Here is a 24655-nt window from a genome sequence, read left to right as displayed (position 1 = left end):
ATATTCATCCGTGTCGTGCCACCACGCTTATTGCGTTTCGGCTTACTAGACTTTCTTCGTTGGAAGGGCGCGATTACGACATTTTTTTCCCCACGTCGAATGTAGTCTGAACGACTGAACTGATGCGCGATTTACGATATTACTCTTAGGGTAAGATCGTTCCCGGCATGGCCAATAAATTGCGTCCGTGTTTTCGCGCATTCGCTGTATCTATAAATTGCTCGTGTTTCGCCGATTTTTACCTCGGCTGTTCGCTATCTATTTCCGTCGTTAATACGATTTCTCCGCCCTCGAGCGGTGCCCCCTCCTTCTACCTCGTGCTCTTTTTTCCCCCCATTGTTGTTCCCGTTGTTTTATTTTCTGCCACGCCACGCCCTGATGTTCCGTATTCTTCGACCAAATATTTTTAATGGCGTTCCCACCTACCGAACCAGAGACCGGGGTTTGTTTCTCGAGTACTTTTAGTGTGCTGCAAACAACTCACGGATGCAACGGGCACAAAAAGCGGTACGGTCGGCGAGAGATCGACATGGAGCCGTTGTTTCCATCCAGACATTATCGATAATACCATAAATTTACGTTCGTTTAATCTAACACAAGCAGGGGAGAAACGAATGGAACGAAGGATAAAGACGAAAAAGCAGATAGCAGAGATTAAAAGATCGATGAAGTGAATTTCAAAGTCTCCCGATCGGATCCTTTGGCAAAATCCATTTATCCTTCGGTCGATATCTCGTCGGATCCCATGTCCGATAAAAGTTCCTTGAAGCTGTCTGTTAACCATTTATGTGTATCCGAACGCGATTAGACTAGATTGCAGCGGAACTTTGTTCGGTATATTGTTCTGGGAGAACAGGGAAATGAAGTTAGCGGACAGTCGCTACTGGATGGAATTTATTTCTCGAAAGAAGCACCAATATCTCGGTGGAAACGGCGAAGGAGGAGGAGGGTAGCGATGTCGCAGAATTGGAAAGCGCGACACGCTCCAACCTCAAACTCCGCGAAGCACATAAAGAAATAGTTTGTAACAAGCAAAAATTTTAGAATCTTCCCTACGCTCTTGACGCTTTATCGACGATAAATCAAACTCCCCGAGAGAAGTTCACGCGAACTCGTTGAAGGAAGCGTAAAACGGGCAACACGTATAATACATTATACCATGTCGTCCCTGATCGTAATGCACAACTCGCGAATTATGCTGTTGGAGGTAGCTGTGAAAAATGTGAGTAATTATAGATAAGTTGTATATCATCGCGACGTTTATGTAGCTACGTAGTCAATCGGTAAGTTACTCCGCCCCTTTAAGAAAGATACGAACGAATAGAAAAAATATTTCTCATTGTTAACGTACATTTATGTTCAGTTATTACTTCTGGCCATAGTTGAGTCGAAAACGCCTTTCGTAACGAGAAATTAACTCATAAATTACGTTTCCAAAGAATTTGTGTCCCATATCTCAAGAAGATTGTGATGTTGCATCCTCTACTTCGTCATCCGTGTTGTGACGATTCCCATCTATATGTTTTTTCACTCGAACATAAAAGTCATAGCGATAGGCGTGGATTGTAAAGGAAATATTCCTATTGTCCCCATTTTTACGTAACAGAATTTTGTCCGAGGATGGTATAACGACAGGTATCTCGAACTTGGACGAGTTTGTTAGATGACATTCTATGTTTAACACAAGGTAATATCAGATGGATTGATACAATCGAGTTGTCGCTTACTATACATCGACAACGGTGTTGCATCTACCACTTAGTGGCAATTATATGTCTCTTTTAGAACACGAGTTAGAGAGTGGGGAAGTAACTTATTGATTGATACGTATTACCACATCTTTTTTCATATTCTTTTTTTTTTGCAAAATTGCAAGCTTTTACATAATAACGACTAAAAATACGATTTTAACGATTTGGATGATCGAAGATGTAAGAGCTTTTATAGTAAAATTCTATACCCGCATATAAATGTGGTTGCTTAGCTTCTTGTACATAAGGTTAGCCGACATCGCAATCTTTCTGAAATTTTTAAATCTAACACGTTCTGTGCCGGTCACGTAATGGCGAGTATATGGGCTAGCAGTCACGTAAGAGCGTAAGGATACGTCATATAGTATTAAAAAGTATCATACCACCGTTTCCTCTTCCTCTTTTAAAATCTGTATTTTTAGAGCATGGAATGACCAAGATGTGTGCTTCACTGCGCGAAGTCACTCGTAAAAAAAGCTGCAAAAACCTTTCCACAAATAAATATTTCACCAACATGACATATTTACAATAAAACAACATATCTCCACCGATGTAAAAATTACTCGATGAAACCAATCCACGTAACCTATATTTTTGGCACGGCGTCCACTAAATTCCGTTATATTGACACGATTGAACAGCTGTACATGCCATGGTCCGACGTGTTCGACTCTGCGCTTATGAAGAGGACTGTCATAATGTTTCGAATGCTGGATGACGAATGGACAACGTTGTCGCCGAATCGACGAGACTATCGTTCGTATCGTGGCTCTAATTACGAGAACGAACAATTTTATGGCGGCAGATCCGTGCTGTTCTCCGTGCCGGAAACTATGTTCGAGGAGAAAATGTCCGGAGTAGATCTGCAGCTGTATGTGTACAAAGGAGTGTCCAAGTATTTCGAGCTGGAGCCACGACGGAATTTCGGATTCGCCCTCGTCAGGATGGACGATCTGTTTAACGGTATTATCAAGGACCTCTGCGAACGGAAGGAGCTGGAGGGTTATTTTTCTGCCGCACTGGAGCGGGAACCTATATCAAGGTAAATGCATTTAAATACGCGGACCTGGCGTTTATGCAAATTCGCCGGCAAAACGAATTACCGGACGGCAAATGTTACGTCGGCCGGGCTAATGTAATTTAAAAAACTGCTATACCAAGTAGTACTGAATTAGTTTGAACAGCAGCCGGTTTGTTTGTATCGAAAACCATTTGAATCGTATCGGGCAAAATGTTTCTTCCCCTTCTGAAAAAAGGAGATAGTAATCTCGCGTGTCTGCTTGGTCTTTGTTAATCTTGTTATCTCGTTCGGATTAGTTCGAAACGTTTTACTCGCTAAGATAAACGTACAGGTGGTGTAAACGTTAAACTGGTTTTAGTGAAATTTCCTGCGCCACAATTTCTTCTCGAGTATAATACACGAATTAACGAGACACGAATTAAGAGATACCTAATGTTTCGTCGTTCTCTAAGTATGCAGAAACGCTTGTTGATACGGCTCAGACGCCTGACAGGTGCTTGTGAATCCGCTTTTCTGCGCGGTTGAATTAAGAAAAAAGTAAAGACAGAACAAAATTATGTTAATCGTCCAGGTCGACACGCGGCACGTTCGTTCTGCTGGATGAGGATTTACAAGCAACCGACGCCACCATCGAGCTCTACATACGCATCAGTTACTTGGGCAAATGCATCATAACCGAAGTACACTCCCCTACGAGCATACAAAGAGCATTCTACGCACGCGAGGAAACCGACGACCATTACCAATATCAATTCCGGGAATTAAATACTATGGATCTGGAATCCTTTTGTTGGGGCAGCTTGACGATCATCCCGCCCCTTCATCCTGACAATTTGATCTGTCGATGCAAAGATCTCGTGGACAAATTAGTGGGAGTGGCGACGCAGACGAAAAAGGCGAGAAAACGCAAACGCGACGAATTCGATTTAATGCTCAGAATGGCTCATGTACAGAAACTATTGGCCTTGATGAAAGAGATGAGAAAAAATCGTCCAGACGTAATGCCGCCCGCGGAAACGAAGAGAGTTTGCCCACCGTCACCGTCACCGTGTATCTGCCCCACGGTGTGTCCACCTGTCTGCGTTTACACTATGCCCTCCGTTTGTTCCACTCCCTGTCAGCAGACAACCGTTTACTGTCTACCATGAACGAACGCCGTCTACGAGTCACAGAGAATTTGCATAGGAAGCCAGAATCGTGAAGTCGTCCTGGAAGATCCAGAGACGTTACGTCCGCGAGATGAGCTTCAAGTTTTACCATTGTTCCAACCAAATCTTTCCCGAGGTAATCACAGGGACCGTGTCCTATCGTGTTTTATGATTCATTCATCCCTCGCGATTGGACGATTTCCCAAATTGCCGGGTGAAATTTTATGGGCCAGACGAGGTTTGGGGGAGCGGTTTGTACGAGTGCAGCCGAATCGTTGGGTGACTTGGTCGAGGGTCGAGGGTCGAGGGTGTGTTTTCCTCGACTTTCTCGAATTACTTATTCCGTTCACAGGAATAGACGCAAGGATGGGAAGCAAGAAAGAATTCTCTTCATCCGCGTACGTTTCTCCCTTTGTGTATCATCGATGTGCATGGAACGTAGGATAATCTGGTCCCGAGACCGGGCGATTGTAAATTGCAAAGCGAACCAAGCCGTCTTCTGAGGAATTTCATGCACCGGGACGTGCAGTTTTTCACCGTGTTCGGGGTAACTCGATATCCACTTCGCGCCCCGGATATTCCGATATTCCATGCAATTGAAAGCCGAAGAGTTTTGCATTTTGATTACAGACACCCTCTCTCCTATACTAGCGAAGAAGATCGCCGCGTACATGTACGTGTATATATACCTACGTACGTATACGGCCACGCCGGGATTTCGATTTGCAGGCAGGGGAGTATTTTATCATCGGTGGCATTATGCAAAGATTCGAATCTGGAGAGGGCGAAAAATCTTCGATCGTGAGGCACGCGGAATCCAGGAACGGGTTTGTGAAAATAGAGCGAACGCTTCTTTTCATCGGTTCGTAAATTTTTGTTGGGAAACCACTGCTCTATTTGGACAATTTCTAAGAGGACTCGATACGTAGGAAGCACTTTTTCAACGTTTTCGCATCTTTTGATATATATGTGCACATATTATCAATCCGTTGAAATTGCACGGTGATATTTGTCAAACGTTAAATCGAAATACGTGATTGCTGTCTAAGAAATAAACGAGTGGGCGTACAATTTTATTTTACGAGTAGTATTCATTAGCTGTCATATGACGAGTAAGCGGTTTTAGTTGCGGTGAAAGTTTACGAGGCTAATGACGACGCACTTTTTTTATGTAAAAGGGAGCCTGGAAACCTTAATGACTGTACGAAAAGTAAAAACCGAACAATTTCAAAGTTGCCACATTCAAAATTAATTGTACGATATATTTGTGTTTCGTAACCTCGCTTTCTTTCCTACGTGCCGCAATTGTGTGCAGCGATGCGCGTGATTGTATCTGAAAAATTCCTTAGAATATCCCACGTTTCTCGATAAAGAGTTCGTCACGTTTTACACGAGTCTTAGCTCACTGAGTGCACTATTTGTTGCCACGCTTAATTTAAACGTACGTATGGAGCGTTTTACAATTCCACGCAAATACGAGCTCCTGTAACTTGGTTGAAATGAACAAAATCCCCCAACATACGTTGTCAACTTAATCGACTTTCAGACACTGACGATTTATGCAATTTTGAAATATTTTTTAACGTTATATCCTAAATATGGGGTTTGTGATACTGTAAAATTAAAAATCCTTTGTCACTCATCTGGAGTCGGAAGAACGATGATCTTTTACTGAAAGAGCATGCGCCCATGGCATAGTAATACAAGATCAAAATGATCTCGGAATATGCTCGAACGCGATAAAAAACAGCCGGCGAGTGAAAGTGTGCATTTTTACGTTCACGGGTCCCTCAAAATGCGATCGCAATAAATCACCGGAATAAAAGTGACTGGCACCTTGTACGCATGCCACTGAATGGCTATTACACGGCACTAACGAATTTCTATGTGTAGAGCAATATTCCTTGACTATGCTAGACTTCAATTCGAAAGCATAATTCCACGATCTCTAATGCAAGGTTAAGTGTATTGGAGAATCTTCCTAGGACGGAAGCTCGGAATATCGCAGAGATTGTGTAATTCTTAAACAAATACCCAGAATTATCAAACATCGAAGTCTAAGACAACTACTATATTTGCCGTAACAATCTCGAGTATTGCATTCAACAAGAAATGATGAATTATTCAACGATGAATCGACATTTTCCTGATTGGTCGATTTAGAATTTTATAAGAAACGCGAATTTAGAAAGTAAAATATTGATTCATAGTTGAAAGTTAAATAAAGTACAAGGGTCGAAACGTATAAGACTAGGTATATTTCGTGAAAGTTTCGATAATGTATGAATATAGCGGGATACAAATATTTATTTCTTTATACGTTGTCCTTATAGCGGTATTGATACCCGTGAAACAAATGCTGAGAAAAAAAGGAAACACGTTTCAGCAAAAGCTCTGTACATTCGGTGTTCACCACGCTCGACGTGATACGTTACTCTTGAATTCCCTCCAAGAGTGGATTTTACCCGGATTTTCGAATTTGCCCGATTTTCTCGTACATTCACCTTCAATTTATCGCGAAGTAAAAGCAGATGCAAGATGGATCGATCTGGAAAACTCCAAAGTCCAATAGAACCCAGTTCTGGGGAGAATTCAACGGTAACATATTAGGTCGATTACCGTGAAACGCTTCTAGACACCAAAACACGATTTCGCAAATATATCCCTTTAAAAAGAAAGAAAACGAGGATGTTCTATCCATACGTGTGTTCTTCTATAAAATTAGATTTCCCCTATATATATATTAACAGAATTCTCCAAACGAATTTCCAAAATCAAAATTCCACCAGCTTTTGAATGAAAGATGTTAGCTTGTCAAATTTGAAGATGATAGACACTGAGAACTTCCGAGGGATAAATCTCCGGAGGCAACAAAATGCAGCTGCAAGATTAATACACTTCCTGCGGCGCGTGTCTCTTGAATTTGACTCCGACAATCTCGACAAAATCTCGTTCGATCATAGTCGGAAATGCAGACAGCTTCTTCCACCCGCGACCACGCCGACATTTAGATAAATAGCGGGGAATCCAAAAAGAGGGGCGCGTATACGAGGGCAATAGTTCGGCGAAGATAAGCGAGATGCGAAATGGCTTCGCCATAACAGGAAAAATACGAAACGTCGGTACGTGTGTTTCGTGTAGACGCTCGTCTAGACGCGAGCCAGTATACGTATATATACCGTGTGTATACGACGATACATAACCCCCTGTGCACAGCAGGATGTGGAAGACTCGGGGGAACGAGATTACAGGAGATCGAGGAGGAAGAAGGAGTAGGAGTTGAAACGGCCGGAGTGACTCGTTTTCCTCCCTGTTTTCCAGACGGGGCCTACCACCACGCGTCTCAGAAACTATGGATTATCGGGTATAGTTGGCACTCTCCCCTCCAAGCAACTCGAGAGGCATTGATAGTTGGACAGGCATCTAACAATGAACGAACACGTCAGGAGATTAGGGGGCACTTTATAAACGGCTGGCCACCAAGGGAATCGCTGTGAAACGTTATCGACAAGTTCGATGACACGCGTCGCACCGGTAGTGCTAGTGCTGTGGTGTTTAACTGGCTTTCTAAGTGGCTGGTAGTCGGCCGACACGGCGGGTGAGTAGAGAGAACCCGAAGTACACCGAGTAGCTTGACGGTCCTCGATGTTACTCCGGTCTCCGGTGTTCGCGGTGACATCGGCGCAGACAAGATGTATCGATTACTGATACTTAAGCACACCGGTGTGTACGATGAGTTGGACGGCTACCGTCGTTTAGCTAGCAGACGAGACTGTCGAGACTTCGCCGTTCCACGAAAATGTTCCTCTCTGATTACGAGCCAGAATAACGTCAGCTACCCGGTTTTCCAGCGCTAGCAATTAGCCGCTACGATTGACACGCAATTAGACTAGGAGGCAAAACAGGGAATAAAAAAAGTAGGAAGAGGATCGAATATCGAGAATACTCGTTTCGAGAGTTTCTCGCAGAGTGAACTAATTGCGACAAATCAAGGATGTACGTGCGTACAGTCAGCATGTAAATATACGCGTGATAGATAGAAGTAATAACTTTGTGGATCTTCCTTTGAAACGATTATTTAACCATGTGATGCCGTTACGTGTAATCGTTACGTTTAAACCACCCGTGCTATAAGGTATGCCGTGTTCGGCGCGTTGAAAACAGGGTAACGTCTTTGGCAATTATCGATAATCGATAGATGATGCTTCATTGCGATATATTTAACGAATAACACGTGTGCGTAGCTTGATAATTCGTAACAGCTAATACAGTGGTTTCGACCGAGTGTTTGATAAGCTAGTGTACAGTCATTAACATTTGATAAATGATGCGCTATTAAAGGATTAGCCAGCCGCTAGTTTAAACGTTGATGACCATTGATGAATAAATATCAAGTAAATTAGACCATTCTACGTATCCATGACACAAGCATATACCGAATCATTCAATATTGCCTTAACAGGGTATACAATACTATGAATGAAACGGTGAAATTTCGTGTCCCGAAACAACTTGAAACAAGAACCGCTAGCCCGGATAAACGAAGTAAGTTAAAACGCTTGGAAATAGAAAACAATTCCATTGCATTTAAAATCATGATAATTCGGTTAATTGATAATGACAGTACGAGACATCAATCTCGTTTTATAGATACGGTTGCTTGGTATTCCAGGTAGTTAGGTACATAGACGAGTCTGTACTCCGACAAACCAGTTAGAATCCTAATTTGCTCATCAAAGTCGGTACGCGATACCGAAGCAATATGTATATTTGTGTATGTATTTTGATCGGTTCTATAATGATCGTACAGAATTGCTGATGGTTATGCAAGTAATTCCCTAATGAGGTATTTAATCCTAAATTTGTATTCTCTTTACTTCTGCAATCAACGCGTTTGCAATTATGTATCTTTACCTATACGTGCATAAATAATATTTTTCGTCGTTGAAATCCATAGTACGAGTTATTAAACACTGCATTAGCGGACCAGTTGCTTTGAGCATATCTCAAACATTAGATTTATGGAATATCGGTTATTAATTTACTATATCCGCGCCAGCATATTGTGGATGTTTGTCAAACGATCCGAAGCAGCCAGAGAATTTTCGAATGTTCGGGGCGTTCAGCAATATAGGAGACGAAGCGATGTTACGAAGCTTGTATCTACCCTGGAACAAGCCACTACGAACATTTTCCGTGATGCTGGAACTTTGAAAGATTATAACTCGAACGGAAGCGTTTACAAACCCAGAGTTTATACCACGTTGTTTCGTTACCACTAGAACGCCGCATACGAAAACGGGGAAGCTCGTTTTGGCAGCAACATGCAACATGGGATGAAAAGTTTTTACAGTAATTTAACCTCGATTAATTACCATCTATACAGGTACTTTAGAGAAAATCGATAAAATTCAATCAATTTCATTAATGGATTGGGTAGTTTCTATTGTAACTTCCTTCATCACGTTCCATGAGTAGAATATTAGGAAATGAAATTTTCGCTGCGCTATGTTTTCATTTTTGTATTTGAGCGCATACAGCGCGTTATCTTTTATTCGGAGAATCCATTTCCTGCGGGGCGACAAATATTCCAGCTACAATAGAACGCAATATCCTGCACAAATCTTTCAGCACTATCACGCTTTCGGGTACCAATCTTTCATCCGCTCTAAACTCGATCTATGTATTTTAATGGTTTATTGCTCTTATTGCACAGAATGTAGTGAGATAATTCACTATGTTTCACTTTAATAATAATAATAGTCTTTGCTACTAAGGTTTGCTCACGTTCCTTAATATTACTAGAAATATAAAAAATATCGAAAGTTTTGAGTGATGGTTAGGGAATGTAGATATATAGAAAAATCGAAAGTATCTCTTACTTAACGTGCATAGTCGAAATTACACGCGTTATGCCGGTCAAATGACTTGTAACGCTTGCTCAAGCATTCGTTTCTTTTAAAGTACTTAGCTTAGACGGTGTGACTAATAACGCCATTTCTTTACGACTCGATCGATTTAATGGATTGTCAAACATTTTCTCAGCGAGAAAGCGATTACTCCCGAATAGAGAAATGAGAAAGATGGATGATACAGAGTAATCGGAGAAGGACGTACCTTTTCGCGTAAAAATAAGTTAAAATGTAGAATAACACTTTTTCATAGCACGTTTTCTTTTTGAAAAAATGCAGTCTTAAATTATTGTTGGTAAAAATGAACCGGTTCTAATGAAACCTATCGTTACGAAGTCCACAACTTCGTGATTTCATTAGGTGTAATTGGTCTGCGACATATGTATACATCATATATGATATAGTTTTGTGAGCTATAGCATACTATGCCATTATCCGCTCAATTTTCATATTTGATTTTTCCGAAAACAAAGCGTTGTATGAAAAAATGTTATTTTATACTTTGATCTATTTTTACGTGGCGAATAACGTGTAGTTGGATCGCAATTTCGGAATCAGCCGTATAAGAAAGATAAATAGATTCGCCGTTACCAATTTGTAGCTTTCACTCATTATCAACCCTTCAACCCTGTTCGTAAAAAGATCCAAGGCATTAACAAACGTTAAACGCGTTCTCCGGAAACTTACTTTCGCGCTCATCCACGCCGTTCCTCCGATTCTTCTTCTTCGCTAACGAACGAACGTCCGCGGAAATTCGTGGCGCGTTTCTCAAGCTGCAATTTCCTCTGTTACTCCCATTATGACCCTGCTGGTTACACAAATCGCAAAAGCATCATTAACAGATGAAGATAATTGCAAAGCGTTACCCATAGCGTTGTAGCGTAGTGTTATCCACTAGCTTGAGGCAATCGAGCATGGATTTAATATCTGCGAATAGTCACGGTGGTATCACCGCGTGTTCGTGCTACGTTGATACCGGAAGTCGGGATATGAAGCGAAGCGATTGGAAGAGAATGCAAAAACTCGCTCGAGAGATTTCGACAGTACGATATTTCGACAGGATGTTCTCGATTAGATAAACTTTTGCAATGGTTTGTTTGCGAAATGTTAATCGAATGAGAGGATTTAGAGTCTAAGCATTTCGAGACTAATGGGACAAGACGTCCTGAGATAACTGTTAGGAAGTTGCTAATTTATTCTATTTAGACTGCTGATGTTTAGGTATTTATTTATTACCCATAAAGTCAAAAGATGTAAAAATATACGTAACGCAAACAATATATAGAAATACAATAAAAATATTAGACGCGTAGCGATGTGAAATTTAATGATTAAAATAAATATCCGCTTAATTTCCATTTTAATCGTGTTCAGAATAATTGAAATTTGTATAAACATTCACGGTCTTTATAACTTTTCATGTAACAATTAGGAAATGGAAATCACGCAGGAATTTGTTTCATCAACTAAATAGCGCAAAGAAAAATTCACCTCGAAAGGTTAACTTAAAATTATCTCGTCGCCCGATTCCCAACGACTCGTCCATGATCATTTCTTTATTTATAAATGGCCTATTTTTAAATGTGTCATTTCGTTCCATATTCGTTACCTATAAAAATTGTTACACTAGCAAGAACTATAATCATCCTAACTAAAATTGATTTGTCTTCATCAACTTTTAATTCTTTAATTATAAAAGTTCTTGATTAAAGGGTGACCTGGTAAACTTTAGGATTTTAAATATATTTAGACTTTCAGTTTTCAAAGTAGATTCTCAGTATTTTTAAAGAGAATTTTAATTTTCTTGAATCTTCTATAAATTGGCACGAAAATGATACATGCAAGAATATATCCAATTCCTTCTAAAAGTTAATAGAAAGGCCTAAGTGTCGCAATATTCTATTTCCGCAACAATATCAATTTTAAACCTGTTCGCGACCTCGCTCGCATTAACGGTGAAAATTCAATTGAATTTGTCAGGGACGTTATCATGGATGACATCGTTGCTACAGGCAGGGTTTCGTTGCATCGTGAACGAACAACGCGAAAACGGACGATAATTTCAGCGAACGTGCACTTGTGTCAGTTTCGACGATAGTGTCGTTCGACGGTCCATCATACGTGGTCGTCGTTATATGGGTACGCGACCACGGATCGACGCACCTATTTTTATGAACTGGCATAGAAAACGAAAAGGAAATTGCCGTCGATGTCGAAAGACGCAATTTTACGAGCGAAAGCGGGGCAGGCTCGGTTTGATGCTCGCTATGCGCGGCGTACCGTAAATCACGGTTCCCCGAATTTCGAAAGATGCTGGATTGGAATAGAACACCATGTGGAGTAACACGCGTAATCATTTAATGACCAAAGAGATTAGCAGGTTGAATATATGAATTTTGTTGCATACGGATTTGTGAAACGTACATTAAGACCAACCGAATTAATCGCAATTGTGTGTGTGTATGTCAGAAATGCATCGAAGAGTACGAAAAACACGAAAAAATGATGAAACGTCGGCAATCATTTCGATCGGTCAACAGACATGTATTTAAGATAGAGATTAATGTAAAATGTCTGTTTATGTCACAATATACAGTGATCGATAATACAGTACGCAAAGATTTATGTAATTCGTCTGTCTTTGTGTGACTGACTTATCAAAAGAACGTAATAACGGACTTTGATAAAAATCCGACAGAAAATTTCTCATAAAATCGTTTACACTTACGTATCACCATAAAATGGCTTTAAAACGCGATTCAAGGGAAATAAAGTTTTCCGCTTTGCCCTGAAGAAATGAAGCGGAATGTCGATAAAATGTTGGAACAAAGCGCGGCATACTAACAAAAACGCGATTGAAACCCGCAAAGAACCACAAATATGCCAAATGCTAGATAACCAAGATCGAAGAAATGCTAGATTTTAACTAAGGAGGGTCGACAGACCTTCCATAATCTATAAATCTATAGGACGATTGTATAGAATGCCTGGAATCGTAACTGGTTCGACGTCAAACTGTTACGAACATACGTATCGGTTAAGGAACAGGAAACTTTCCATATATCGTTGAATATCTTTTCCGCGCAGCGTGCGCCCGGAAGTCGCAGATGTCCGCCATGTAGCTTTATGCTCCGATCACATGCAGCGGACACAGAGTCGCACATGTGTCATCGGTGTTATTGAATTATTAATATAAAGCCGGACATCTGCCCAAATGCGTTTCGACCACGTTCCAACAACAAAAACGGTTAATAAAATTCCCGCCCTCACGAGGCAATTTCATTTTAAAGCGATAATAGAGGTGATAATAGAAATGATAAAGAATCTTGAGAATCTTGGCACCGCTCTCTTTGTCTTCTAATTTCACTCTGGAATAATTCACGTTGTACGAAATTGTTTTAGAATGCATTAAACTTTTGATTGAATCCGGGTGCTCGACGTAAAATTCGTGCAACGTCACTAAATGCTCGTTCTTTCTTTCACTTTGAGTGGCAGTGCCAATTAGTTTGCAATTTAAACTTGAAACAAACGGATATGGAATATAAAAATATAGAATTGATTGTTTTTCAAATGGATGGGGATTTATAGCTGAAATAAAGACGTGGCTTTTTTATTTGTATCTTACACACTATGTTCAAAGAGAACAACTATTTCATACGCAAAAGATCTCGTTGGCTTGAGTTGTAAAATTTCTCTAATAATTTATAAAAAGAAAAAAGAAATTTGTTTCATAATTCAAGAAATCACAGTCCTGAAAATAAACATTCTCTGTAAATAATTGGATCGTGTTGTAAAATCGTTGAAAATCTACTCGTAATTGTAAGGATAAGCGGTCGATTTGTTCGCCGTCTGGAAATACTAGCTTCTGTCGTGCAAGTGGTAATAAAGATTACCAGAGATTAACAGATACTTTCTTGGTGTACGGGCGACAACATTTATATATAAAATCGCCAGCGCTATTCAAGATCTTTCCACGCCATTTCAGATCGATTCAGTTACTTACGATATTCGTCCCGGAGCAAATCGTACAAATTTCGCGAGACGGGTAATCTAATAGACAGAGCCAATTGTAACGTAGAAAACATTATTTATTTTATCTCGTTTACGCAGCAATTCGATTCGATTGTTTAGCGAACAGCAATTGCCGTGAATGAAAAATGGCCCCTGGAACGACTTCGGAGTTTATTTTAGTTCTGGAATTAAACGAGCGTTCAATTAAACGGAGATTATTAAGAGTGCTTATCGCTTCTTGAAAACTTCAGTCGTGATTTATTTCACAGGCTCGCGAGTGTATTTCTACAAAATTTATATAAGTCTATCAAGCAGCGTCGGCTCGCGCGATTCGTCCCAGACCTTACACTTTCTTCCACCGCGAATGCAAAATGCCTCGTAAAAGAGATGGTTAACTTCCTTATATCTGACAAATTACGCCTATCGAACGGATTACGCGCCCGTGAAGCTTGGTAGAATATGTGCAGCTATATAGCAACGCATGTTTCTATCCTTTATGCAGAGAAGCGAGAATCGATGATGTAACCGAAGTGGATGCAATTACTGCCTTTATATTGTACGTGTAATTTATAGTCATATCGCTGGCTTAATGGTTAATCACGTTAATTAATTAATGCGACCATAGTAAGATAATTAGAGTATCGGTAATATATTTAACGAACAGAAATTTTACACGAAGGCTGGTCGTAAAATTTGATCGGAGACCGGGGAGAGGATCATTTCTATCGGCGTTTTAGCACGCGTATCTATCAATTTTCAAATTAGGAACGAAAATCGAGTAGCATCTCGTTTCAAGAATGTGTACCACCACGGTAACATGGTACGAAGAAAAGAAAGAGGCGAATCAGACGATGGAGAAGGACGTGGAACCGCTTCCACTGCCAGTACGAACCTCGGCCAGCCAACGGATAATATGGCGAAATGTGATTGGTATCATTGTGCTTCATTTCCTCGCCATTTACGGTTTCGTGAGCGGTTATCGAGATGCCAAGCTTTGGACGTGGATTTGGAGTAAGTACATATCGTGACTCGTTTCTACTTCGTACCGGAAATTCGCTTTTCTCCTTTTTCAAATTTCCTTCATTCTACCTCTTTTATTTTTATCCATTCAGAATTTCAAACAAACCATTTATTGACGCATCAAACATTTGAGTTTGCTGGAAAATCGATTTTTATCCCATTTTTCTCTCGATTCTATCCTTTTCTTTCAATCTGCAAGCTTGAGATTTAAGCATCCTGCGCTCTTCTCGCCCAAATATTCCTTTATCCCTTAGAAAACCTTTTAAGCTTGAAGAAAGTAAGAAGTTAAGAAATTTATTAAATGGAAGATCAATTAAGAAATTAAGTATCGATATGCGTGACTCTCCATTTCGATTTCATGCTAAACGTATATACTTTTTAAATATCAAAAATCCTCTTGGCTGAAACGAAAACGAAACTGAGATATAAATATTGAAGGATCGTAGCATAGACGTTAACGTATCATCGACTTGCGACAAATTTTTCATGCTTTTTATATTACATCATCCTGAAGGTTTTGCGTACGGTGTCGTGGCTGGTTTGGGAATAACAGCAGGAGCTCATCGCCTGTGGGCGCATAAAAGTTATTCCGCCAAGATTCCTCTGCGAATATTTCTTGCTTACTTATATTGCATGGCTGGTCAGGTAGGTTAATCCCTTCTAACTTTCTGTGTTCACGCTCGAGGAAGTGTCTCGAGCAATAATTTCATAGATGTTTCTTGTTCGATTAGACGCATTTTTATAAATGGATACGAGATCACAGGACGCATCACAGATACACAGAAACAAATGCAGACCCGCACGACGCGACCCGTGGATTTTTCTTCTCTCATATCGGCTGGCTGATGGTTAAAAGGCATCCAGCCGTGAAAGAATACGGCAGTAAAATCGATATGAGCGACATCACTGCGGATCCTGTAATAAAATTCTTTGACAAGTAAGATATTTCCTCTAAGCTAGTTTGCCTACACGTACGGCTGTCGGAACGTGCTCGCTCATCTTCATGTTTACAGTGGTAATTCAAAGATATCAGTCCTGTTCTAATGGATTCATGAATTTCCTCGTTCCTTTACGAGCTTATGATTAGCTTCGCGTTCCTTAGGAATTTTGATAAAGCTACACCGTATCAAAGCATCGAAATATTCCACTGAAAGGACACGTAACTCGGAAATGAGAGCCGACGAATATGTGTTCACGTTACCGGAAGCCGAGCCATGGAAGCTTCCAAGATCTCGTTCGCGTTAAAACAACGTGAATTACATTTCGTCGCGGCTAGTCAAACCGTGAAACGCGGTCATTTGGACATTTTGCTATCTCATTGCAGGTATTACGAGGTCATCATGGTTTCGCTGTGCTTCGTACTGCCGATATTGTTGCCGGTGTTCGCGTGGAGCGAAACGTGGTTCATAAGTGTTCATGCGATGCTCATTCGCTACGTCTGGTCGTTGCACGCCACTTTTATCGTGAACAGTTTCGCCCACATGTGGGGAAATCGACCGTATAACAGGCAAGTTTTGGCGCGACTCACTCCGCGCTACCTGATCACGGGGCCAAGTTAATTAAAACTTGCGAACGACGACGGAGCCGTTTTTCAAACGCGATTTAACCCCGTTTCTACTCGGCTGCAGGAGGGTCAAGCCAACGGAAAACCCAACCGTTTCTTTCTTCGCGCTGGGTGAAGGTTGGCATAATTACCATCATTCTTTCCCGTGGGATTACAAGGCTGCGGAACTGGGCGCATATGGCCTGAATCCTACCACCGGTTTTATAGAGCTGATGGCGCGCTTAGGCTTGGCGTACAATTTAAAAACACCGAAGAAAGAGCTGGTCGATCGAACGATACTGAAGAAGGGCGATGGAACGGACAGCCTTTGGGGACATCGGAGACACTGAGAAGATTTCGTATCGGGAGCGATATAGCCAGGTCGTAAAACGAAGCGTTAAAATAGGGTCACTAGTTGATCTAACTGCAGCTAGGGTTATGTGCATTTTGTATGCACGCTGGTACTTACGTACGTCAGCTTTCTGAAATTTCTGACAGTACAATGATAAGTCATAAAATTGATAGAAGTCAGAATTTTGTAAAATTTGAACTGATCCTGAGTCGACATAGTATAATCCTGGACGAAGCTCTGGGTAATTGCTTATGTCCTTCAAATTACATATTTCAACTGTGTTATATATTCTACTGACCGATTTTGCGATCTCACTGTATCGCGTCCATTTACTATACATACTAAGTTTTTTTATATGACTGCAAGAAGAAAAAACGGCAGCCTCGAATACCAAATATTATTTTTATAAAGCAAAAATGTGGGGTGGAAATATTCTTTTTATTTAAATGTTTTTGTATATTTTCGTATTTGCAGAGGGATTTATATGCTTCGGACGTCACGCGAATCCTTTTGCTGTTATCATTCCAGGTTTATTTAGCGCGTTTTCGCATCGCGTATCAGGCCAGGTCAGGTATATGGGTGAACACGTACGTGTATAATGCTAGGCCGATGTTTATGTAGGAACAAATAGTTTCCTCTACGTGTATCTACCGTACTTATGTTTCTCTCCAATTAAAGCCACCGCAAGTGTTTTTATAATAAAACCGATCACAGCGAAATCGGGCAATCTGTTCAAATATTAAATGACGCTGAAAAAACATTCGTTCGTTGGTCGTAGAAAGTAATCGAGATAGATTCACGTTAATTAGCGAGGATATTGAATATTTACGATGGTATACTATATACTGTAGCGTGCTACAGAGTACAACGAATGAAACGAAAACGAACAGAATACCTTCACGGAAGTTCGTCTCGAAATGCAAATAGCATTTGCAAATGAAACGAAATAAGGCTTACTTTACCAAGGAACTTTACGAATTTCCCGTTGTAGCATACACAACCGTCAGCGCTGAGCTGACAACAAACTTTAAACAGGGTTCACCGTTTGCAAGCTCCAAATTCTGCCACAGCGTTATATAGGACGTGAAAATTATTTATTCGATACCATGTACTATACTACTATATTTCTGAACGTGAAAAGTAACGTTTCAAGAGCATTTTCGAAAATACGATAGCGGAGCTTGTTACTCATCGCGTTGTTCATTTATTCAAGAAGTCTGTAAGAGTTGTCGAAAAGCGACCTTGTTCTACCTTGCTTTAACGGTAAAAGCACCAACGAAGGGTCGTCGTTTCAGAAGGTACGTAATGAATGCTGCAGTAATGAACCGTGTTTAGCCTATGTATTCGGGCGTACACCCATATACAGCACGGTCATTTCCGGTTGGTACTCTGTGTTGTCCATCTCTTTGTCCCTTAAAATGTCACTTCTTTCGTAGAATTATCGAGGAATAAGCGTCAATTTCTCGGCAATAAATAGACTTTAATATCGATTAATCAGAGGCAAAACGCTTCTAATCGAGCCTAAACCAATGTTAATTAACGAGCATGCAATTGTCGAAAACGAAACGATTTCAGATAATTTCGGCACGTTCCGCGTTTGGTATGCATGAGGCTCGTGTAAATTTTCATCAGGTGATCATTATTGGTCCGTGTTCGGTAATGATGGTCGCGCGTATTTTGCGTACACGCGGCAGCCACTTTCACTCGTCGCGTTCCGACACGCGGCGCTTGCATATCGCACGAATTATTCAACGAAACGGCGGAAATTAATTATCGGTGCAACAACGGTTACTGAAGCTTTAACGATGTAGTAATTACATGCTGGCTGCTCGCCGTACTGAGAAAACACGTAACCGGTCGTGTTTGCAATCGTGTAATATTTCGCAGATTTGTATTAGCTACGCGATAGATATCGCGCATAGATTACACGCTTTATAAATACCGGCGGCATTTCTGCTCTCCACGTGTTCGTTCTACGATATTGTTTATCTATGTTTTAGATTATCGTTGGTACCACCCCCGTTTATTTTTAGGCAGACAGAGAGGGAAGGAAAAAAAGAAAGAAAGAAAACATTGCACGAAACTACAGGCTATCGTAAAGTCGGGCAAAAATACACTACGAGTTTCCATAAGTATGACACGAAGGCAGCGCAGTTATAGCGACTTTTCATATTTATAGCTGGACAGGACATTGTTTCACCGTATGTACGGCTACTGGCCTATAGTATTTTTATCTTCGACAGTTATTCTCGGATGATAGGTAGCCGATAATAACAGCGTAGAGACTAGTTTTTTTATTAGCTACGCAGTATCATCGTTTTGGAAGAAGAATGCGCTAAAAATGGAAAATGGTAATCGATGAATGTTATATTTCAGAGACGTAAAAATGTATTTCTAAAAAATCACGCAATAATTCGTTGGGGAAAATTTGTCGTCTAAATTAAAATGCAAAGTAGCTCAAACAGAGGGATGAATCATTGCTCTCATATCGAGCTAAGGGTATTTCTATTCAAACAAGGATGTCATGGAAAATTAACGTTTTTTTACGATCCTATTCGGATATAACATTTATCGATTCTGATTACCTTCAATTACGGTTATACCTTAGTTGGAAACGATTTCGCGGAGAATCACTTTTCTACGTTTCTCCGGTAATTCTCTCGTGTATTGATTAACGATAAGAGATGAAATCAGTGTCTGCGTCCTCACACTATGCACCGTGTATTTCTGCCATTCCCTCGGCATCGTCGAGTATTTTCCTCTATGAATTTGTTATGACCTTAGCAATAGAACGGATCGATAAGACACATTCTGTCTGTGCGCGCCTCTGATGTGTCTTTTACCGTCGCCTCGAGGCGATGGAATAAATTTGAATCGCATATATGTACAGAGAAAGATCGTTCGTTGATCCGATACGACTGGAAAAATCAGATTTACTTTGTTTCATTGTTCTTCTCTTGACCATATGCATTTCTACATTTCTAATTTGTAAGCTTCCTTCATATATGCTACCAACTATTCTTGAATTACTTACTGCCAACAAAATTCGAGTCACTGAAAAGAAGCGCGTTGCAGCGGAGTTAACGATTTAATTAGAAGAGAATTATGATTGTACAGCGCGGTACGGGCTTACAATAACTATAAATATGGTCACAGTCTTGCACAGCTTAACGCCTTGACGGTGATACATCAGATTAGTTATTAGGCGTTAGCGTGTGCCTAAGTTATGCATTAGCGGGTCTTATTTCGAAATATGTCTTTAAAAAAAGAATTTATACGCACGGGTGTAATTTACGTATATTTACGGGTATAATTACGTAGTATTATATAGTAGTATTACACTAGATCGCTAAATTTCATGCTCACATTTACTAAAATTTTAATTACATTTATACACCAATAAAGTTTACCAGCAGCTGTCCAGGTTTCATTATTACTTACTGATCCCATATATACGAGGTAAAACAGAGGCGAAAGACCAACTGTTATCCGTAAAATACACGATCGCCCCTTGAAACTGCATCATGGAAATAGAATATTGCGATGGAATCAAAGAAGGAAAAGCATCATCACGATCGACTTTCGAAGCAACAGTTCGAGGTTTAATCTAGCAAAAGGGAAGGAAGAACGCGAGATCCACTGAGAGACGATCAAAGGAGACATTACACCGTGCGCTAAAGCACAACCAGAATAGAAGGGAACGACAAACCGCGGCTGTGACATTTCCGGCTCGTTTCGTAGGTCGTAAAGAGAGGTAAAAGCGTAGGCATTATGTGGATCGAGCTTCGAAGGCGACCAAAAAGCCGGTGATAATGGCGTAGAGAGCAGTGGCGACTCAAAGCCGACTCGGCTCGAAAAAAAAAAGAAGAGGAAGAAAGGGAAGGAAAGAGGATAGGTTGCAAGTTGGCGAGCGATGCGATGTGCGAACCGGTGGTGTGCGGTGCACGGAGTTACTTTCGAGCATAAGCGCGCTCGTTCGGACTTCCTAGTAGCGCATACGAAGTATTGTTTGGAAAGCAGCTCATCGCCAAGAGCCTCTCGTTAAATCTCCAAGAACTTTGTTCGTCCAGCTCTCGCTCGAGATCAATACGACTCCTAGTTCAGCTACATATGTAGTTACATGACAAAAGTTCTGAACTTTTGACCCGACGGCGGCCATTGTACGGCCGACAGACGTCTATTCCATCGCGTTTCCCTATTTTCTTCTATTCCGTGTTGCACATTTCACGCGTCCAGGACCGGCACAGCTGGACCACGGGGGTGGCATTATCGTTTTGCATGTGGCTCCTGCGTACGTATGTATAATGCATGGCTGTTTTGAAAAGGTAATGCAATTCATAACGGAACACTGTGATGCGTTCCGCTCGTGTTTTCCCGTCTCCAGAAACCACCGGCGAAAATAATAATGCTTATGGACCTTAATAATCATAAAAATGCTAATGTTAATGACGCTGGGGGATGTGGGCGGGAGTTGGCGGTGGCCGTGATATTAATGGAGGGATCGTCGTCGTGCATGGGAAACAATAATAAGAACAATGAAAACGGCCACGACAGCAATGAGCACGAGATAATACGAGGGAAATGCGAGGGTGAAACGAACAGTATTGTAGTTGTAACTGTCGCCCAAGCCAGACCCTGTGAAATTGTTTAACGAGATCACTCGGATTTTTCGTCCTTTATATGCCTTGAAAATAAAACGCTCGACTATTTGTTTATTTAGAAGAGAACATTTTGTGGCCACTATCAAAAGTTTTGCAGCAGATCGATTATTTCTCTTCTAGTGTATCGCTACTCGATACACAGGCATGTATTGTATGGAGTTGAATAAATAAAAACATCAGTGGTTTTGATTAAACAAGTCTCTATCGTAAGAACAACTAAACGACGATGATACCACATATTTTGCCTATATTTTCTTCCGTATCCAAATTAATTTTCGTTCTAGCGAACGATGGATGAATTTTAATTAAAAAAAATATTTCTCGAAAGAGACTTAAATTGTCTTTTAAGCCGCAGTCTTAGCTTGCAAAATCTATTTTCTTAAAGATCGTTTGTCAAAATCCGGATATATATCATATATAGCGAATGTTGCTTCATTTTCTCGTCACATACTTCGATACGCCAAGAGATCATGTATTCCTTTCTTTCAATCGACACAAATGAAAATCATGAAAAAGCATCTTTCTATCTCCAAGATACTTCTCCCTTGATGTGGATCGTTGAAGTAGTAGAAAGCAAAAGGATGAGTCGTTCAAAGAAGAACAATTCCACGATGTCTACGATCGAGGGATCGAGTTTCCTTATGGCGAGTAAAAGAAAAGAGTAGGAGCGACACGAATACGAACTCTTTCAATGAGATACGTAATTTTATCGATCTTCTCGTCGTTAGTTAGTTCTCTGCAAGCTACAACGCACGATGGTGCGCTGTATGATTCCGTGACCCCGAACGTTGGGACCAAATGGTAAAAAGTGCAGGGTAAAAGGATCCGTTCTTTTGCGAGAAAAGGAAAAAAAAGATAATTCTATTGATCCGCATACTCCGTCGAGCGGTCTGTTCCACCGACGGATAAATCTAGTATTTAGCCTCGCGTATCTACAGGTGGAGGCGCCTGCGCGTCATGCTCAGATATTCGTAGATGTCACTCACACTTGCGTGATTACAGATATGCAGCTGCCTCTACGTGTTCATTCCACGCGGCCAGGTACTCGCAGCCAGGATCGAGGAATTGTTCTATATCAATTCATCCTGGACCATGATATTTCCTTTTATTTTCCACTAGCCTACATTTCTCTACTTCACGTGATTTTTCTGGTCACTGCTACGTTCCTGACGTTGGTGTTTTCATTTACGCATTTTTTGATTACGTGATCTACTAATAGGACCGGCTGTATCGTGAACGAAAGCTGTCGGTTTATTTTTCTTTTACGACATTTATAACCACCGATGCACGGTTACATTTAAACCGATGAGTTTTCGTTTCGTATTTGCTCGTTTGCTCGAGGTTTCCCTGTTGTGCTCGCAATGTTGTTGTTGAGTTAGCCGATGCATGATTGAAACACGATTACACGGTGGACTTGATAAAATCGTGACGATAGTTTCACGTGTGAGTACGAACCCACGGTGAATTGTACGCGAACCTTCCACTAAATTAAAGGACCGTAAAATCCTTAAAGAACCGGTGTATAGCTTGATTTAAGTAAAAATTTATTATGGGAGCTAGTTTGTGCGAAACTTCCGAAGTACTTGAGTCATAGACCTTTAAATCAGTTACATTAAGGGAGCACGAGTTTAGTATCCTCGTGCTCCCACGCGAAAAAGTTTTAGATACTTCGAGAGTAAACATTAATCTTGTGAACTTACAAATTATTTTACTCACCCTGTGTGATTAGTTCCGTCGAGACTGCTTTGTAGTAACAATCTTCACGGCCACTTTCACAACCACCGCCGCGACAACACTACTCGAGTTTGTTTAGTCCAACCAAAATTTCTTAGGCATCTTCGCATTAGTCTACTAATACGTTTCTCGATTTATGAAAAAGACGACCGTATATCTAAGAAATTCCGCAATTTTTTGACGGCAGTTTGGACAAAATTTGAATCGTTCAAACTGTATTTAAAAGTGACCGATTCATCTTTTCATTTAGTTACCCACCACCGATCTAATTGATAACCTAGATGATCGCATTGACGCGTAGATCGATGTTCAACAAAACGAATACGCGATCGTGCAAGCGTATAAACAAATACACGAACGTGCGCGTGTGTGAATATGTGCGCGTGCATTCGTCGATGTGATTATACAGGTGAAACCTACCGACCGCAGTGATAGCTTGGGGTGTACTGAACATGAGGAGAGGGTTGGAAAACGATGTAGAATCTAATCTAACCTTACCTAACAGAGTGGTAGTGGCGCAGCGTGCGCGCCTCAGTGCGCTTGCGTGGCCTCAGCTTCGCTTAAACTTTTCCGGCAATTTAAGCAATTAGGAAGGAAAGCGGAAACGGGATTAACTAATGCGTTCGATTCTTATTGTATAACCATTACTTTTGTGCGAAAGTGCTCCAGCCGCCGAAAGAATCTCACGTGCAAGCTTTCTTACGGGATTTGTCGATGGGATAAAGTTAAACGGTTCTACGGTCAATGAGTTTGAACTTTCTTGGTTTTACCAGGATAATTGTAAGTACAATTTATTGAAGTTTGAATGAAATAAAGTAAATCCTGTTACTTTACTCAATTTGCCAAGTTAAGAATAACAAAGAGAAAATTTGTCATAGAACTAAGGCTATTTTAATTTAGGATGAACTATATATATATATATTTAATATATGTTTGGAATGGATTAAAAGAAGCAAGTGCACTTAATAGATTGTGAACAATAATATAATTTAAAATCTGTAGTTTGAATATAAGGTTGTAAACTTATCTAGAAATTATGTATTTTTATCTGTATGTTTTATTTTTGTATATTGATAAACTTTGCTACTATCGGTATTTCAGATTTGGTTCTTCTATTAGCAGTACCATTACAGATGAGGCACAAAATTGACCTGGCATCTTACGGGACTCTGTGTCTCATGTTCTGAAATACCGATCGATCAAAACAAATTGCGAGGGTGCTAACCGTCTGTGGCTAAAGCATTGACAAAGAACAGAATATACGTGACATCACTGACGAAGTCTCCGTGCAGATGAGCGGCATTTTACCGCGCAATCCCTTTGCGATCTGTTATATCTGCCATTGTTGTTCTTAATAGGAAAACGAAGAAAGACATATGATAGCAACGATATCGAGCGGACAAGAGTGATTTGCGGCAGATCGCCGCAGCGAAAGCGGGTTGGAAGAACAAGAAAATGCGTATGTATGTACCTTCCTTTTGTGAAACAGAAGAATTTTATTT

At 40.6% G+C, this 24655-nt stretch overlaps 3 protein-coding genes and 1 long non-coding RNA gene across 5 annotated transcripts in view; 3 read left to right on the top strand and 1 right to left on the bottom strand.

Moving 5' to 3' along the window:
• LOC126871340 (follistatin-related protein 5-like) overlaps positions 1-23581 on the bottom strand; it is a 47745-nt gene extending 24164 nt beyond the window's left edge. Inside the window, exon 1 of the mRNA XM_050630024.1 lies at positions 23136-23581. The gene's annotated coding sequence lies outside the window, so the exon portion shown is untranslated. The remainder of the gene's footprint in view (positions 1-23135) is intronic.
• On the top strand, positions 1053-3920 carry LOC126871313 (uncharacterized). The gene is made up of 3 exons (XM_050629950.1): positions 1053-1222; positions 2393-2793; positions 3344-3920. The coding sequence occupies exons 1-3, from the start codon at positions 1160-1162 to the stop codon at positions 3918-3920; spliced, it is 1041 nt and encodes a 346-aa protein (XP_050485907.1). The 5' UTR covers positions 1053-1159.
• LOC126871374 (acyl-CoA Delta-9 desaturase-like) lies at positions 7236-21569 on the top strand. 2 transcript variants are annotated; one of them, XM_050630120.1, is made up of 6 exons: positions 7236-7518; positions 14640-14854; positions 15378-15508; positions 15595-15800; positions 16188-16370; positions 16492-21569. In XM_050630120.1, exons 2-6 carry the CDS (start codon positions 14641-14643, stop codon positions 16754-16756), a joined length of 999 nt encoding a protein of 332 aa, XP_050486077.1. In that variant the 5' UTR covers positions 7236-7518; position 14640; the 3' UTR covers positions 16757-21569. The 2 variants fall into 2 exon arrangements, with proteins under 2 accessions (XP_050486077.1, XP_050486076.1); XM_050630119.1 differs by lacking the exon at positions 7236-7518 and having other exon boundaries at positions 11707-14854.
• A 139-nt stretch (positions 23582-23720) lies between the features above and the next one.
• LOC126871399 (uncharacterized) overlaps positions 23721-24655 on the top strand; it is a 134800-nt gene continuing 133865 nt past the window's right edge. Inside the window, exons 1-2 of the long non-coding RNA XR_007691630.1 lie at positions 23721-23933; positions 24255-24616. This is a non-coding gene — a long non-coding RNA (uncharacterized LOC126871399). The remainder of the gene's footprint in view (positions 23934-24254; positions 24617-24655) is intronic.

The sequence above is a fragment of the Bombus huntii genome, chromosome 11 (genome assembly GCF_024542735.1).
Source record: "Bombus huntii isolate Logan2020A chromosome 11, iyBomHunt1.1, whole genome shotgun sequence".
NCBI classification, from domain to species: Eukaryota; Metazoa; Arthropoda; class Insecta; order Hymenoptera; family Apidae; genus Bombus; species Bombus huntii.
Note: the sequence above shows the minus strand (reverse complement) of the source record. Positions and strands in the feature narration are given on the sequence as shown.

Coding starts and splice junctions, on each gene's coding strand:
- LOC126871313 (XM_050629950.1), top strand. CDS start 1,160: ATGTCGTCCCTGATCGTAATGCACAACTCGCGAATTATGCTGTTGGAG. Junction 1,223..2,392: donor TGGAGGTAGCTGTGAAAAAT/GTGAGTAATTAT, acceptor ACGATTGAACAG/CTGTACATGCCATGGTCCGA. Junction 2,794..3,343: donor GAGCGGGAACCTATATCAAG/GTAAATGCATTT, acceptor TTAATCGTCCAG/GTCGACACGCGGCACGTTCG.
- LOC126871374 (XM_050630120.1), top strand. CDS start 14,641: ATGTGTACCACCACGGTAACATGGTACGAAGAAAAGAAAGAGGCGAAT. Junction 14,855..15,377: donor GCTTTGGACGTGGATTTGGA/GTAAGTACATAT, acceptor ATCATCCTGAAG/GTTTTGCGTACGGTGTCGTG. Junction 15,509..15,594: donor TATATTGCATGGCTGGTCAG/GTAGGTTAATCC, acceptor TTGTTCGATTAG/ACGCATTTTTATAAATGGAT.